The 18,472-nt window shown below is 41.9% G+C and overlaps 1 protein-coding gene across 2 annotated transcripts in view; it reads right to left on the bottom strand.

Moving 5' to 3' along the window:
* Positions 1 to 3,414, bottom strand: part of POLA1 (DNA polymerase alpha 1, catalytic subunit) — a 293,771-nt gene extending 290,357 nt beyond the window's left edge. Inside the window, exon 1 of one of the 2 annotated variants that reach the window (XM_011234119.3) lies at positions 3,273 to 3,414. In XM_011234119.3, coding sequence (XP_011232421.1) covers positions 3,273 to 3,315 — 43 coding nt within the window. In that variant the 5' untranslated portion in view covers positions 3,316 to 3,414. Of the gene's footprint in view, positions 1 to 3,206; positions 3,240 to 3,272 lie in introns of those variants that run through there. The other variant, XM_034648774.1, reaches the window with a different exon arrangement.
* Positions 3,415 to 18,472: the final 15,058 nt, after the last annotated feature.

The following is an 18,472-nucleotide window of genomic DNA, read 5'->3' as shown; positions in this document are numbered from 1 at the left end:
CATAAAGGCATTAAGTAAAAATTAAGGAATGCAGGTACTTAATGATGACAGCCACAAAATCTTGGGCATCACTCAAATGATTTCAAAAAATCAGAGCAGGTCTACATGAAAAGGTTTCAGAGATTCCTGGGCATGACCACTGAGAGTGAACAGTTAGTCTCAGTATATTCCCTTAAAGATGCCGTCGACCCTTTTAGTAGACTCTTCTGACAAAACAGTTCTTCACATGGACTTACTTCAGAGGCAACGATGTGCCATTCTACAGGGTTTGGGGTACAATTACAGGAAGGAAGAGTTGCCTATCCTTAAGGGGGCGTACAGTCAAATAAAGCAAAAGGACCTGAGGCTCCCTCCATCACACAGACATGGTACCACAGAAGAAGTAAGGACAAGTTACTGAGGAACACAGAAAAATGCTGCTAATTTTGTCTGAGAAATCAGGGAAGGCTTCAGGGGAGGTATCCAACACAGACCTAGAAAGACCATTAGAATTTCACCATCAGAGCATAGGGGGAAAGGGGGCAGAAGCACAGAAAAAAAGCATGAGCCAAATTACAAAGGGATGAAACTGCAAGGTGTATTCAGAAACAGAGAGAAAGTCAGTATGGAAGGTAAATTTTACATTAGAGTGCAGAGTGGGAGAACAGGAGACTAGGGAGAAGCAGCACAATCTGGCTCCACCATTTACTGGGTGACATGAGACCACCAGTTAACATCTCTGAGTTGCAGTGACCAGATGCCTTGTTGTTGGTTTTTAAGCTGCCCAGCACCTCAACCTGTCTGTGAAAGCCCCTCCTTATAAAACTTGATGGGACTCAGAGCCCAAGTCCCACTACAGAAGTTGAAAAAGCCAACGCTCTTTCCCACACGCCCTTACAGCTAGGGCATGAAAAGTCTCCATCAATTAGGAACACCTGCTCAGACTTTAAATCAGAAGCTAGTGTCAGAAGGAAAGTGGGTGGGCTAATGGAAGATTCTAGAAGTAGCAACAGCTGCAAGAGGATTACCTGGAGTCACAGAGCCAGCAATGTCCCAAGGTACAGACTGTAACATCAAGTACTTGGCCATGGCTGGCAATGACCTCCTCACTAGACCAGTTTCGTGGCACAACTTTAATCACTGTTCCTGACTAAGCAGCCCCGCCAATGATTCTCCAGTCCACCTGGAGTTTCTGTGAATAACACAATATGCTTCTAATCCCTAAAATACTTAAAATAAATTCCCTTTTTTTTATTTACATCAGCTAGAGTTGGCTTCCGTAGCTTACACGTAAGGACTCTGACTAATGCAGAGCCTCAGTATCCTCACCTGTGAAATGGGGATAATCATGTCTGCTTCATAAAGCTGTTAAGGATTAAATGAAGATCCTTGGCTTGCTTTGTACTCAGCAATACAGAATCCCATTTAATGTACGTGTATGTGTGTATAGATGCAGGGAAGACACACACACATACACAACAACACACACAGCCCCCCCACCACCACACCCAACAGTACCATTAGTCTAGCTTCTAGAAAGCAAAAATAAAGCAAAGTGGTTTTCTCAGAGAAGCCTCAATATAGCACCACACATAATTAGCTCTTTACCATCTCAACTCCAGGAAGACAGAAACTATGTCCAGCTTACCTACCATTTTAACAGTGTAACACCAGAGCCTGGCAGAATGCCTATACCTTGTAGGTACATAATAAATATTTGCTGAATGAACAAATGAATAAACCACTGTACCTGCTTTTTTAAATCATTAAACTCTCCCTGATCCCTTTTCATATGTAATAATAGCTAGTTATAGACCTTTCAACTTTTCACTGCCATTGTCAAGGTACCCACCTTCTAATACCTAAGAGAAAAAAGGCCTAGAATTTCCTTCTTGGAATGTGTCCAATGCTTCATGTAGGTAAGTTAACAACAACAACAACAAAAAAGCATGAACAAAATCCATTACAAAAGTTTAAATATTTGGTTCAAAATTACCATCTGAAGTATCCCCATCCTCCCCAAAAGCAGACAGACAGTAGCCTGCAAATCTTTCAGGTAACAATCTTTCTGCTCTAAGGGAAAAATTCCAGTCACAAGTCTCCTGCAAATACTTAATCAACACCATGACTTAAGAGGGGGTCTCAAGATTACACAGTATCCTCCAAAGAGTGATTTCTTGATGTTCACAGATGACGTACAGTTTTTAGGGTGAAGAAAGGCACCCTAGTGGCAAATCACTGATGGAGGGTTGCAAAGACTGTTCACATACTCACATCCCACATCTCATTTGTAATCCAGGCTAGACGACTCTCCAAAACAAATTGTCTTAAAAACGAAAGGCTAGAACAAATTGATATCTGTGATTCACAACTAGGTGAACGCAAAGGAAATTGATTAGAAAGCAGGTTCTCATTAATGGAAATGTATCTGAGTGACAGGAGATGTACCTTGAGCTAAGAAAGTAAAGCATCTGATTTTAAAGAAGTTCACTGAAGTTAAGTCACACTTTGGTTTTGAACACAGTTCAAAAATCAGAAATCAGACAAAGTCATTTACATTTTTGTATTCTATTTTTGGAAATAAAAGATTACCACTGAAAACGGAGTCATATACAGGGCATCCCAAATGCTTCTGAGCTGATGCTTTTTTGGGGGGGGGACTTCAAAGAGGACTAGATTGTGAACACTATTTTTACGCAGAACTTGAAGAACTTTCCACAGAATTTTAAAGAAAAAAATCGGTAATGCATGAAGTAGAAACCCATTTCCTACAAAGACAAAACGCATTTGTATCTTCTGGCGACAGCCCTGAGACCTTTCTTTCCTGCTGATAAAATGTATAACAATTTCCTGGGAGTTTCTATAGAAAGGGCGCACATCCGTTCTGTCCTAGCCCTCAAGCAGATACTTTGGGCCAGAGTTGTTAGATACTTTGAACCAAGGCTGTGCCCCACCGGGGCCACTCTGATGGTGTGCCCAACACGTGGAATGCAGTCACCAAAATAACTAGAAAATGCAGACTAGTGCGGAGACCAACAGTGACACAGGCCCTGCAAGGGATGCGCTCTGGTTTGCCAGGAGCAAACGGCCCTGTGCGGAAGCTCCACCCGACACCAAATGGGTCCCAGCCGGGGACAACCGAGGTCCGCGCCCAAAAGGACCCGTCAGGCAACCCGGACGCATGCCTCCCTAAGACAAAATAAAAAAGACCTCTCCAGAGCCCTCACCACCCGCAATCATGCCGCGGTCCCTGCACTCCTAACGCGGTACCCCCGTGCGGGGTCGTCCCTCACCGCTCGACCCCAGGTCGCAGTCTTCGCCGTGCACGGGCGCCATGGTCCTGGAGTATCCCGATTCCGCGCCAACCAGCCCGAAACTGGCGCGGGGGCCGAGACAGGCGCCAGGCTGAAAGCCAATCAGAGGCTCTGGATGCTGCGGACTTCCGCCCGGAAGGCCACTGACGTGCCGCGCCGCGCCGCGCCCCGCCCCCGGCCTTCCCGCGGACGCGAGTTTGGCGCCCTGTTATGACCCCTTAGGGAAAAAGCTCGAGGGACTGGGAGGCCGAGGAGAGCGGGAAAAAGAAGCGGCCGGGCGCTGGAAAGGAGCCGCCAGGAAGCTCGCTGCGCAGGCGCACCCATGCTGATGGGAAAAGATTTGGGCGCGTTGGAGTAGGGACTCTCTGGTTCTGAGAGTTGATTTTCCGAGAAAAAAGACGCGGGCGGGCAGTTGAATGGGCGTGGTTGGACCCGTTTCCCCAGAGCCTTGGGAAAGCGACTGCCTCCTGCTGCGCACTCTGAGTCTTGCCTGATAACTTTGCTTCTTCGCGTGTGAACACAGTCGCTGTGTTTATAAATATATGTGTGTGTATGTATACATATGTATGTATGTATATAAAGCATTATCTTACCCAATTGACCAAAAGAAGCATCATCAATAAGGGGCAATCGTACGCCTCCTTATGTGGTGCACTTGGAAAAGGGAACATCACCTATATAATCTTCTTGCAAAAAATGTTTAACCTGAATTTAACCATGAAGAAACAATCAGATATATTCAAAGCATAGAACGGTCTATAAAATATCTGGCCCGGACTCTTGCAAAATGTCAGTGTTAGGAGAGAAAAAAAAAGGACATTAGATTCTCATATTCGGTACAGTGCACATAACGTATGTATCTCATTTTATCTTTTTCCAAATAGGTATAACATTTTTATACATGTGCCTGCCCCACATTTGTAATATTTTTTCCTGCATTTTTGCCAACATACTTGTTGCTCTCTTCCTCATGTGACAATTTTATAATACCATTTTCTTTAAAGAGAATATAAAGATAATTCAGTCTGTCCTCCAGCAGGGTTGATCAATGTTTGCTTCTTAATTTCTGATTTTTTAGAAATTTTTCTTTCAGCTTTACCATTACTTATATGACCCATATGTTGTGATATATAACACATAGTAATTCACACTTAAATCCACTCATTGTTTAAAGCACTAGTACAGATTTATGCCTATACTTTCCCTTTAAAAAAAATTGTTGCAACTTTGATAGTATAAAGTTTATTCCTAACAGGAGAGAACTGTTTTGGCTAGGCATCAATAAGAACCAAATCTTTCCTTTACAGCTTCACGTGTCTGACCATTTTCTATATGCCACCTTAGAATTCTAAGCATTTCAAAACTTGTTTCTCTTTCATGACCCTCATTCTTCCAGGAGCCAGGACCTGTAGGACACTTTCATATTATGATAGCACTTCTGGCCCTGCACATTCAGGTCAAAACTCTGAGTCAGCACAGTGGGGTAGGAATATTCCTGGAAGCTATTCCTACACCAGGAGGTCTATCAATATCTTAAGTATAATGAGAGTGCTTTCAACTGACATAGATGCCACTAAGTCTAAATGCAACGCAACACCAACTCAACTTTCCCATAGGAGAATCCCACAATGACTGTGCCCACTCTACCACCACCACAAGGCAGGAAAGGAAGTGTATCAAAGGGATGGGTAGTGATTCTCAAGAGCTGATCGTTACATATTCAGGAATTTCATAATCTACTCGTTAAGCTATTGGTAGTTTGAAATCAGCCATGGAGGGAGTATTTACACCATGGAAATAGGCAAATGCTACAAATAAAAAACCAGACCCCCTTTTATTTTTTGAGAGAGAGAGAGAGAGACAGTTTACCAGCAAACCACCAGGTAGCCATAACAGATTGTAGTTAAAAATCTTACTTTTATGAATTTTCACAAAAACACAAGACCATTACTAGAGCATCTTCCAGGGCCTCAGAAGTGGCCCATAAGCAAACAAGAGGCATCGAAGCTTATTTCATTAACTTCATTGTAAATCTACCTGTTATCTAGTTATGCAAAAAAAAAACCACAATTTTTCTTAGACTTGCTCTCTCCTGTCCAACACGAGATGAGTTTTGTACTTTTTTTACAAATTGAAAAGTTTTTTTAATTTATCATTATTACTAAAAACAAGGAAAAACAAATTAAGACTAACTTGAGATACCATTTCCTACCGTTTCTATCTTTTTATCTATATCTCTCTATATAAACTCTATTCATTGCTGGTAAACTGCTGTTGAGGAACTGCTTATTTTTTGCCAGTGACAGTGTAAATAGGTACAACCTTCTGGAAAATAATATTGTAAGATATGGCAGTACCATAGCATGCTTTTATCTTTCAAACCATGGTTTCTGCAGGTAAAAGTTAATAGAAAATAACTCACAAGAAACAGAACAAATGCAAAGATGCCAATGGCTACCATTTTCCATCAGGAAAAAGTTGGGACCTAAATGTCCACATCAGAGAACAGGTTTAATGATGTGACATCAAAAAGATAAAATAATTGGGAAAACTCAAAACATGGGAAATGTGTATGATATTTTATAAAGTGAAAAGAGCAGAGGGAAAAGTGATACGCACACTTAATTGTAACTGTATATCAAATAGCAATGCTATGTAAAATGGAGTATATCTTCTCCAGATGATAGCATTATAGATTCTTTCTGCTTACAATTTGTTCTATGTAATATTATGCCAGGAGGCATTACAACATCACCTAGAGGCAGATTTCAGGTTTGATTCTTAGACTAATACTTTTATGTGACCATCAGCTTGTTGCTGCAACCTCAATTTCTCCCTCTATAATACAAAGGTGCTTACACTTACTTAAGGAGCAATTGTCAAATTTAATTGAAATAATACACGTACAGTGCCATTAAGAGGCCAACACCTAAAAGGCATTCAACAAATAGCTATTATTCTTATTGTATTTTTACAGTAAGCTTTACCATTGCACTGATCTTACTAATAACTATATGAGGTAGGTATGTCAAGAAATTGCTATTTGCCTACTGCTACATTCATTCTCCCCTTTTTGTAATGAAATGTAGACTTTTAGCTGGGCACATTGACAGAGGAAAAGACTGTATTTCCCAGCCTCCTTTGCACCAAGGTTTAGCTAAATGACTAATGTCTGGAACACAAGACTTAAGCAGTACTGTTGGGGGGAGACTTACAGGAAGGCTGCTTAATGAAATTGGACACATCTGGGAGGGGACTCTCTTTTTTTGCCCTTTCGCCTTTTCTCTCTTTCTTCCTGCAACACAGATGTGATGGCAGAAGCTCCAACAACCATCTTGGATTATGAGATAACTCTGAAGATGAATGCCACACATGGAGATGGTGGAACAGAATGATAAGATGGTGGAACAGATGCCTAACATCTGTGAAGCCACCATACCAGCCCAAGCTATTTGCCTACTCTCCAAGCAAACTTTCTTTCATAAACTAGACTCTTTTTTTCTTTTATCTAGAGGGAAGACAACCAGCCAACCAAATTCTATCCTGGCAGGTATACTACCAGGTATATTCCTCATCGCAATCAATAAATAAAGACACTGGTTCCAATAGCAGCATGAGTTTGCTAGCATGAGCCTGGTTATCTTTGGGTTTATTAACAATATCAGCTTTGTGGCCATGCGGAGTTTCTGAACACAACTAGGTAATGTTGTTTATGTGTAACTGTGGAGAAAGGATTGTCTGCCACCTGAAAATAGGCAAGGAAATGAGTGGTGCTGTGTGTGTCCTTGATGTCCCACAAGGATTCCAGGTGATATGAGTAGATATGCAACTCCCCTGGTCATCTAGCTGGTGATGCCCAAGCTCAAATCATTTTTCCAGGCACATAAGTTGCAAAGCCCCTCTCTTGACTTACTTGCTTATTAAAAGGCATAGGGAGGCACTTGGGTGGCTCAGTCAGTTGAGCATCCGACTCTTGGTTTAGGCTTGGTCGTGCTCTCGGGGCTCATGGAGTCAGCCCCACTGTCAGGCTCTGAGCTCATCTGGAAGTCTGCTTGAGATGCTCCCTCTTTCTCTCCCTTCCCCACCCCTGCACACTCCCTCACAGGCTCGTGCTCTCTCTCTCCCTCTCTCTCTCTCTCTCCCGCTCAGGTAAATAAATCAATCTTTTAAAAAGTCTTTAAAAGGCACAGGGGCCGTGGGGGCAGGCCCCTTTCCCGAAGCACAGCTCATTTTGTGTACCTCTGCTCTTGGACAAAGCACAGCTCTCTGGGATGGCATGTGCTGACCCCCTGCACGTGAGACACTCCTGCGCCTTGGGAGCCTCGTGGTGTTTGCTGAGTCCTTTGCTTAACGGCAATGCTTCTGGGGCCGGAACTCACTGAATCAACGCACAATGGGAGAAATACTTGGGCTTAATTATAAGCTCACCTCACTTCTAAAGCAAGAATGAATGACACCCAGCCAATAAGAGATTGAAGAGATAAAATGAAATGGATCTAACATTGCCCAAGGGAGAGAGATACTGGGGAGAAAGGCAGGTTACTCGCTACTTAGATATGGTCCTTAAATAGATACAGACAACTACATACATGCCTTGGGTTTTCTTGTTGTTGGGGATAAATAACTGCTTAAATAATTCATGACAGATATTCGACATTATTTTGGCTGCCCAGTATCTGACATGTTCGGGGTATTTCTCACATTTTGAGTTTGTGAGGAGGCAGACCCATCTAGCACTTTAGAAGCTGAAGATGCTTTTGTCCCAGTAACTCTGCCAGCTACCACATAAACAGTCTTATACTTGGCCATTTCCACAAAGGATTTTGAATTTGGAATCCGTGTCACAAAAAACAGGGACATTCTTTGTGTCAGTGGTAGCAGCTTCCCACTTCCTACTGGGCAGCAATGGCAGAGGTGTGATTTTTACCAGTGACTTCAGCTTCAGAGCCCTGCTATGTGCCTACCTCCTTCAGCTTGCTCCTCCAGCCTTCCTAGTGATTCTGTGAATATCTAAGATCTTCTCACAACCTCCTCTTCCTTCCGTCCTCCATCCGCCTCCCCTTTTTTCTCCATCTCCTTTTTTCTCAAATCAGCCGAAGTCTGTTTCTTTTGCTTGTAACTAATATCTCCAGCTGACACAGCATTCTGTTTCTTTGCTTTATTCTCATTCCAAAGTCACCAAACAATCTCCTAGTTAGTATTTCAGATACTTAAATACTGGGGTAGAAGAATGCTAAACAGAAGATGAGAGCATTCCAGTGTTTGGAAAATGATGATCCCCACTATCAGTTAATAGGTGTTTATTTTAGTTAGAATGTGTCTCTTGTGAGTTTAAGTAAAGTAGGTCTGTCGGTAAGAAACTATCTCTGAGTGTTCTAAGGAAATCGAGTCAGTACTCACAACACTAATAACAAAAACCCTTTCAGGAAGCAAAACAATTATAACGTAAGGTGGTTTTCTAGATCAATTAAATTGGGGGAGGGACATAATCCTGAGAGGAATTAATGAACAAAAATGTTCAATTCTCTTCTCTCCCCCCTTGCATTTTAATTTTTTAACGAATAAATACTGTGAGATTCTAGAAAAACCAACAGCAATTTAAATATGTGCCATCCACGCAGATATGTCCCCCCTAACTTCCCGCCGCCCAGCCAACCCATTATACCCTGTGAGGTTTAATCCTGGGGAACAGAGTATGAAACACGGAGTCTAGATGCTTTGTCCTTGAATGACTTGATCTCTAATCCCTGCCACTCTGGTCATGTCCAGACAGAAAAATCTATTTTCTTAGGATAGCCATGAAAAATACTTATCAAACAATAAAAACAAACAGACACATCTGCATGTATATTTTAACTAGACAGCACTAATATAACTAAAAACTTGGAAGGAGAATTAGCTATGTTTGAGTACTGTTCTATGTAGAATTATTTTTAGCCATCAATGTCACTGCATCTGAACACTTTCCTCAAACCTACTACCACACAATCCTCTTCTTCCCGCCCCCATAGGGAACAATGTCCTCAAGTTAGTCCACATGAATTATTGACCAACGGGCAAATCTTTTGTGATAACTGAGCCCTGGCTCACAGCATAAATATGCAATGTCATTGTGAATAAAACCTGCCCCAGAAGACAAATAACTGTACTAATGCTTCAGAACCTTCTAAATCAGCAGCATGAACTAACACTTGGCAACAGAAAACCAGATTTCATGTGGGAATTACTAAAGGTATTGGGGCAAAGTTAAGAAAGAACTGAGAGTTAGAACACTGATCATATAGTCAGGCAATAGTGAACTTTAGGAAAGGATGGCAGCATGAGGGCTTCTTAATTTGCATACGGCCAGCATTCTATAAAGTTGAAAGCATGGTTCTCAACTTGGGCTGGTAATTAGAATCATCTGAGCAGTTTTTCAGACGTCCAATGTCCAGTAGCTCCCCAAACCTATTAAATCAGAATTTCTAAAGATGGGATTCCAATGTCCAGCCAAAGTTGAGAACAAGTGGTCTAAGGAGGCACTGCTAAACCTTTTAGTCATCAGAAGAATGTTAATGTTGACATAAATAATCAGTTGGGCACACCTCTTTCCATGAGGAAGCAGGGCTCATTTCCTGCCTATTCTAAAGACTTTTCACTCTTTAGTATCTTATAGCATTTAGTATGGTGGCTTCCTTTCAATGGAATGATGCCTGATTTACCTAAAAGACTCATGCAAGCCCAGCATTAGCTTTATTAGAAATAATGTGAAGCCAGCCCTCTTGGTAAGCTTCTGTACTGATAGAAATCAGTCTGACTGCATGTCCATGGTATGGGCTTAGGGGGAGAATCATTTTAGTTCAAGCAATCATCCCTTGTTGCTTCATCATATCACCTTGTGTGTTCCTTCCACAATAATGACAACTTCGATTTCGTTTCCCTTTGTCCTTAACTACTTATTGAGTAATTTCTGCCAGAAAGACAGATATTCCTAAAGAGTTGTTGATAGTTCAGGAACAGCCAAAAGTTTGTTTTATAGTCATCTGCTTTAAAAGATCATCCAGGGGGCACCTGGGTGGCTCAGTCAGTTAAGCCTCTGACTCTTGATTTTGGCTCAGGCCATGATCTCAGGGTTGTGAGATCGAGCCTCATGTCCGGCTCCACGCTCAGTGCAGAGTCTGCTTGTCTGTCTCCCTCTGCTTCTCCTCCGCCCCACAAATGCACACTCTCACTCTCTCTCAAATAAATAAATAAATAAATAAAATCTTTTTTAAAAATTAAAAAAAATAAAAGATCTTCCTGGAAATGAAAGGTGTTCAAAAGCAGGGAAGGGGCACGTCCCCTAGATCAGACATAATTAGCAAGGTATGTCTGCTGAAAGTTACGTATGTGTGTACAAATCTGATGCTTTCTGGACCTGTATATGTTACCCTTGGATCAAAAACAAAGATCATGTCTTGACTGATCTTTCATTTCCTTCCATTGGCATAAATAGTTAATGGTTAGCTACACTTGATGACTTATTACATTATATCTCTCTCTCTCTTTTTTTTTTTTAAGATTTTATTTATTTGACAGAGAGAGACACAGCAAGAGAGGGAACACAAGCAGGGGAGTGGGAGAGGGAGAAGCAGGCTTCCCGCCAAGCAGGGAGCCCAATGAGGGGCTCGATCCCAGATCATGACCCAAGCCGAAGGCAAACACTTAACGACTGAGCCACCCAGGCGCCCCTATCTATATATCTCTTTAATACAATGGGCATGTTTCTAAAAATTCCCGTCAATATTTACTTGTTTTTTACTTGTTGTAGTATGCCTTACATGTTTTTTAAAGTAAGCTTTATTCCCAACGTGGGGTTTGAACTCACCACCCTGAGATCCTACCAAATGAGCCAGCCAGGTGCCCCCAGCCTTACATTTTTTAAATTAAACTTTAAATTTTGAGATAGCTGTAAATTCACATACAGTTATAAGAAATAATACAGAAAAAATCCATGTATACCCTTTACCCAGTGTCTCCCAATGGTAACATTCTGCGAAACTGTAGTATCATATCACAACCAGGATACTGACATTGATAGTCAAGATACAAGACATTTCTACCTCTAAGATCCCTTATGTTGCCCTTATATAGCCACACCTGCTGGTCTCCGGCTCAACCCCTACCCCCACCCCATCCTTTTTTTTTTTTTTAAAGATTTTATTTATTTACTTGACAGAGATAGAGACAGCCAGTGAGAGAGGGAACACAAGCAGGGAGAGTGGGAGAAGAAGCAGGCTCACAGCACAGGAGCCTGATGTGGGGCTCGATCCCACAACGCCGGGATCACGCCCTGAGCCGAAGGCAGACGCTTAACCGCGGTGCCACCCAGGCGCCCCACCCCACCCCATCCTTAACAAAGGGCAACCACTAATCTGTCGTCCATTTCTGTAACTTTGTATGGGTAAATTTCTCTTGGGTAAATACTTAGGAGGGGATTGCTGAGTCATGTGTAAGTATGTGTTTAACTTTAAAATAAACTGCCAAAGTGTTTTCTGAAGTGGCTGGACTATTTTACATTCCCACCAGCAAAGTAGGAGAGATTCAGCAATACTATCAGTTTGAATTTTCATTTTCATTCTAATGGTTATATATTAGTACCTCATTGTGAATTTTGACTTGTATTTCCCTTATGACTAATGATGTTGAGTATCTTTTTATGTGCATATTGGCCATTTGTCATTGCTTTCTCATTACTGCATTTGTTCTTTGTTTCTCTTTGTTCCTTGTTTCTTTTTCCATTTCTCGGTTTTAACAGAGCATTTTATGTGATTGCATTTGATCTCCTCCCTTTGCATAATGTTTATACTTCCTTTTTCTTTTAAACTTTGTTAGTGGCTGCCCTAGGGTTTACAATATACATTTAAAAATACTGTAAACCCACCTTCAGATAACATTGTACTGCTTCACTTGTGGTGCAGGTGACTTATAATTGATTATACCCAACTCCTCCCTCCTGTCCCTTGTGACATTGCTGTCATTTGTTTCTTATCTATACACTCTAATCACCCAATACCTTGTTACTGCTTTGCTTTAATTATCTTTTAAACCAATTAAGAAAAAAAAAACTTAAAAATTTTATTTTACCAGGGGTGTCTGGGTGGTTCAGTCAGTTAAGTATCTGACTCTTCATCTCAGCTCAGGCCTTAATCTCAGGGTTGTGAGTTCAAGCCTCGTGTTGGGTGTGGAGCCTACAGAAATAAATAAATACATAATAAGTAAATAAAAATTTCATTCTACCTTCATTTATTCTTTCTCTGACGCTCTTCTTCACTTTATGTAGATCTCAGTTTCTGACCTGTATTATTTTCCTTCTGCCTAAAGAAACTCTTTCAACATTTCTTGAAGGGTAGGTCTGCTGGCAATCAATTCTCTCAATCTGTTTGTCTGAGAAAGTCTCTAATTTCTCTGCTTTTTTCTCGTGCTTCAGCAGCTTTATTTTTTGACGACCATTCATACAATGAAAAGTTATTTCCAAGCTGCATTTTAAAATGAAAAATATAGAGGCACCTGGCCGGTTCAGTCAGTAAACATTGTGACTCTTGATCTCAGAGTTATGAGTTCAAGCCCCACATTGGGTGTTGAGCTTACTTTTAAAAAAATGTGAATGCAGAGGCACCTGTGTGGCTCAGTCTGTTGAGTCTTGGTTTCAGCTCACATCATGATCTCAGGGACCTGAGATCAAGTCCCACGTCAGGCTCTGCTCAGCATACAGAGTCTACTTGTCCCTCTCCCTCTCCTTTCTGCTCCTCCCCCAGCTCTCTCATAAATAAAATCTTTTTTAAAAAATAATATTTTTTATTATATTATGTTAGTCACCATACAGTACATCCCTAGTTTTTGATGTGAAGTTCCATGATTCATTACTTGCGTATTACACCCAGTGCACCATGCAATATGTGCCCTCCTCACTACCCATCACCAGTCTATCCCATTCCCCCACCCCCCTCCCCTCCGAAGCCCTCAGTTTGTTTCCCAGAGTCCATAGTCTGTCATGGTTCATTCCCCCTTCTGTTTACCCCCCCTTTCTTCTTCCCTTTCTTCTCCTACCGATCTTCCTACTTCTTATGTTCCATAAATGAGTGAAACCATATGATAATTGTCTTTCTCTGCTTGACTTATTTTGCTTAGCATTATCTGCTCCAGTGCCGTCCATGTTGCAGCAAATGTTGAGAATTCGTTCTTTCTGATAGCTGCGTAATATTCCGTTGTATATATGGACCACAACTTCTTAATCCAGTCATCTGTTGAAGGGCATCTCGGCTCCTTCCACGATTTAGCTATTGGATTTTATTTATTTATTTGACAGAGATAGAGACAGCCAGCGAAAGAGGGAACACAAGCAGGGGGAGTGGGAGAGGAAGAAGCAGGCTCATAGCGGAGGAGCCTGATGTGGGGCTCAATCCCAGAACGCTAGGATCATGCCCTGAGCCGAAGGCAGACGCTTAACGACTGCACCACCCAGGGAACACAAGCAGGGGGAGTGGGAGAGGAAGAAGCAGGCTCATAGCGGAGGAGCCTGATGTGGGGCTCAATCCCAGAACGCTAGGATCATGCCCTGAGCCGAAGGCAGACGCTTAACGACTGCACCACCCAGGCACCCCTCAATTCTTAACTTTTTAAGGGACCTCCTCACTGTTTTCCAAAGTGGCTGTACCAACTTGCATTCCTACCAACAGTGCAAGAGGGATCCCCTTTCTCCACATCCTCTCCAACAATTGTTGTTTCTTGCCTTGTCTATCTTTGCCATTCTAACTGGCGTATCTTTGCCATTCTAACTGGCGTAAGGTGGTATCTCAGTGTGGTTTTGATTTGAATTTCCCTGATGGCTAATGATTTTGAACATTTTTTCATGTGTCTGTTAGCCATTTGTATGTCTTCATTGGAAAAGTGTCTGTTCATATCTTCTGCCCATTTTATGATTTGTTTATTTGTTTCTTGCGTATTGAGTTTGAGAAGTTCTTTGTAGATCTTGGATACCAGTCTTTTATCTGTAGTGTCATTTGCAAATATCTTCTCCCTTTTTGACTGTTTCCTTGGCTGTGCAGAAGATTTTTATGTTGATGAAGTCCCACAAGTTCATTTTATCTTTTGTTTCTCTTGCCTTTGCAGATGTGTCATGAAAAAGGTTGCTGTGGCCGATGTCAAAGAGGTTGCAGCCTATGTTCTCCTCTAGGATTTTGATGGATTCCTGTCTCACATCAAGGTATTTCATCCATTTGGAGTTTATCTTTGTGTATGGTGTGAGAGAGTGGTCAAGTTTCATTCTTTTGCATGTAGCTGTCCAATTTTCCCAGCACCATTTATTGAAGAGACTGTCTTTTTTCCACTGGATGTTTTTTCCTGCTTTGTCAAAGATTAGTTGCCCAAAGAGCCGAGGGTCCATTTCTGGGAACAAACAGCCCTTAAATTTGTGTGGAATCATAAATAAAATCTTTAAAAAATGAAATAAAATTTAAAAATGTGAAGGCATAGTAAATAGCATTTCATTTCCTGCAGGAGAATAATCTCTTTCTCGCTCTCTCTCTCTCTTTTTTTATAACTAAGGGGCATTTTCTTTAAAAAAAAAAGATTTTATTTATTTATTTGACAGAGAGAGATGCAGCGAGAAAGGGAACACAGGCAGGGGGAGTGAAATGCCCTCACCCACACATTGGAAATTGACCCTCAGAACACTTATTACATGGTTTCTGATGAGAATCCCACTGTAATTCTTATCCTTATTTTATAAGTAAATTTTCCCACCACTGCCCTCCCCCCACTTCTGATTTCCTTCCAGATTTTCACCTTCTTTTTTTTCGGGTTTGAATAAGATATTCCTAGGTTTGAGTTTTTGTCACTGTTGTTTGTTTGATTGTTTCAGTATTTATCTTGCTTAGTGTTCTCTGAGTTTACTGGGTCTGTAGTTTTGAGTCTGTCATATTAATGACCAATTCTTTGGAAGGTTCTTGGCCGTTTTTCAAATATTTCTTCTGCTCTATTTTCTCTTTCTCCTCCTACTGGTATTTTCATATCTTTCCCCTACTTCTTTCCCTTACTGCAGCAGTTCCAATTTATTTCCTCAAAGTCTCATCCCATGTGGAATACAATTGTCTTTATTTCTCCATAGCTGGGACAGGAGGGCTGGAGAAGGCTGAAATTCCCTTCCCTAACCAGGAATAATATAGCAGCATTGCTCTCTGACAGAGTCTTGCCCTCTGCAGAGTAGGTCTTTGTGATAGAGAGAATTCTGGAAGGCTTTCCTGATGGTTATTCTTCCTCCTTTTCTGCCAGGGTCTCCAGGAGATATTTCTTAGGTCCTCAAGGTGAGAATCTGGTGAGATTCCTGGAGGAAGAGCCAATAAAAGTGTGGGGTCCTTTCTGTGATTGTAGCCCCAGGAATTTCCGAATTTCATGTTAGTCCATGCTCAGCCTCCAACAATTTATTAAAATTACCGTTTAAGTATTTCCACCAGATTATGGTTCCAGCAGCTTCTGTTCCAGGTGAGCAGAGGTCAGTTACGAGATTTCTGTACATGCCTATCTCTCTAGGTTTGGGGATGGTAATTCTCCCTGTTATCTCAGTTCTCCTATGGGCCTAAGAAAAGTCATTGATTTTTCAGTTTATCCACATTTTTTTCTTTTTTAAAATTTATTTTTAAAAAATATTTTATTTATTTATTTATTTGACAGAAAGAGAGCGTGTGCATAAGCAGGGGGAGCAGCAGAGGGAGAGGGAGAAGCAAACTTCCCGCTGAGCAGGAAGCCCAAAGACACGGGCTCAATCCCAGGACTCTGGGATCATGACCTGACCTGGAGGCAGATGCTTAGCTGACTGAGCCACCCAGGCGTCCTTATCCATATTTTTCTTGATATAAGGATGGTAGCAACTACTTTCAAGCACTTTACAAATGGGAATTAAAGCCAGAAGTCTCTTGGCCATCTTTTGTGTATATTCTTTGATGAAATATTTGTTCAAATCATTTGCCCACTTTAGTTTTGTTAGAATTTTAAAAAAATATTTTATGTATTTATTAGAGAGAGAGAGCACAAGCCCAGGGAGCAGCAGAGGGAGAGGGAGAACCAGACTCCCTGCTCAGTAGGAAGCCCAAGGATGCAGAGCTCAATTCCAGGACTCTGGGAACATGACCTGAGCCGAAGGCAGATGCTTAATCGACTGAGCTACACAGTCACCCCTAGAATTTTTTTTTCAGTAGGCTCCACGCCCAACATGGGGCTTGAACTCACAACCTTGGGATCAGTAGTCAGGCGTTCCACTGACTGAGCTAGCCAGGCACCCCTCCTTATGTCCTTGAGGTTCAGCCGGTTGTAGCATGTTTCAAAATGTCCTTCCTGGGGCGCCTGGGTGGCTCAGTCGTTAATTGTCTGCCTTTGGCTCAGGGCGTGGTCCCAGAGTCCTGGGATCGAGCCCTACATCAGGCTCCTTCACTGGGACCCTGCTTCTCCCTCTCCCACTCCCCCTGCCTGTGTTCCCTCTCTTGCTGGCTGTCTCTCTCTCTCTGTCAAATAAATAAAATCTTTAAAACAAACAAACAACAAAAAAATGTCCTTCCTTTTCAAAGCTAAATAATATTCCATTATATGTATATACCACGTTTTGTTTATCCATTCATCTAGTGGTATACTTTTGGCTAGTGGTCCAGCTTTCGGCTATGGTGAGCAATGTTGTTATGAAAGGCATTTTTAAGGCAATTTAAAAAAGATATTATTTATTCATTTGAGGGGGAGAGAAAGAGAGGGAGCACGAACAGGGGGAGGGGCAGAAGGAGAGGGAGAAGCAGACTCTCACTGAGGAGGGAGCTGATGTGGGGCTCAATCCCAGGACCTGGAGATCATGACCTGAGCCAAAGGCAGAGGCGTAACCACCTGAGCCACCCGGGAGCCCCTAAGGTGATTTTTTTTTAAAGATTTTATTTATTTATGTGACAGAGAGACAGCCAGCGAGAGAGGGAACACAAGCAGGAAGAGTGGGGGAGGAAGAAGCAGGCTCCCAGTGGAGGAGCCTGATGTGGGACTTGATCCCAGAACGCCGGGATCACACCCTGGGCCGAAGGCAGATGCTTAACGATTGCGCTACCCAGGCACCCTCCCAAGGTGATTTTTTAAAAGTAATCTTTACACTAGGGACCCGTGGGTGGCTCAGTCAGTTAAGCCTCAACTCTTGGTTTCGGTTCAGATCATGATCTCGAGGTTGTGAGATTAAGCCCTATGTCAGGCTCCATACTCAGCACTGAGTCTGCTTGGTGTTCTCTCTCTCCCTCCCTATCTGCCTTTCTTCCCCACTCCCCCAACCTTGCTCTCTCTCTCTCTCAAATTAAATAAATAAATAAAATCGTAATTTCTGCACCCAATGTGGGGTTTGAACGCACGACCCCAAGATCAAGAGCTGCCTGCTCTACTAAGTGAGCCAGCCAGGCACCCCTAAAAGCAATTTTTTAATGATTGAATTATCTTGGCACTTTTGTGAAAAAATCAATTTATCACATATACGTGGGTCTATTTCTGGATTTTCTATTTTATTTCATCTATGTGTCTATACTAATGGGAATACCACACTGTCTTGACTACTGTAGCTTTATAGTCAGTCTTTTTTTTTTTTAAGATTTTATTTATTTATTTATTTGAAAGAGAGAGAGAGAATGAGAGCAAGTAAGGGGAGGGAGAGATATGAGCAGACTCTGCACTGAGCGCGGAGCACGACACGGGGCTCCATCTCAGGATTCTGAGATCGTGACCTGAGCCAAAATCAAGAAGCAGATGCTTAACTGACTGAGCCACCCAGGGTCCCCTTATAATAAGTCTTAAAATCAGGGGGTCTGAGTTTTCCAACACTGTTCTTCTTTTTCAAAGTTATTTTGGCTAATTTAAGTCTTACTAAATGTCCATATAATGTTCAGAATCATGGAGTCAATTTCTACTAAAAAGCTTGCTGGGATTTTGACTGAGATTGTACTGAATATATAGATTAATTTGGAGAAAAAATATATATATTTTTTAAATCATTGCACCATCTCTTGTTCCTTTTATTTTAAGGTTTTATTCATTCATGAGAGAGAGAGTGCATGAGAATGAGAGGGGGGAGAGGAAGAAGCAGGCTCCCCACCAATCAGGGAAACAGACGTGGGGCTCCATCCCAGAACCCTGGGATCATGACCCGAGCC

The sequence above is a fragment of the Ailuropoda melanoleuca genome, chromosome X (assembly GCF_002007445.2).
Source record: "Ailuropoda melanoleuca isolate Jingjing chromosome X, ASM200744v2, whole genome shotgun sequence".
Lineage (NCBI taxonomy): Eukaryota > Metazoa > Chordata > Mammalia > Carnivora > Ursidae > Ailuropoda > Ailuropoda melanoleuca.
Note: the sequence above shows the minus strand (reverse complement) of the source record. Positions and strands in the feature narration are given on the sequence as shown.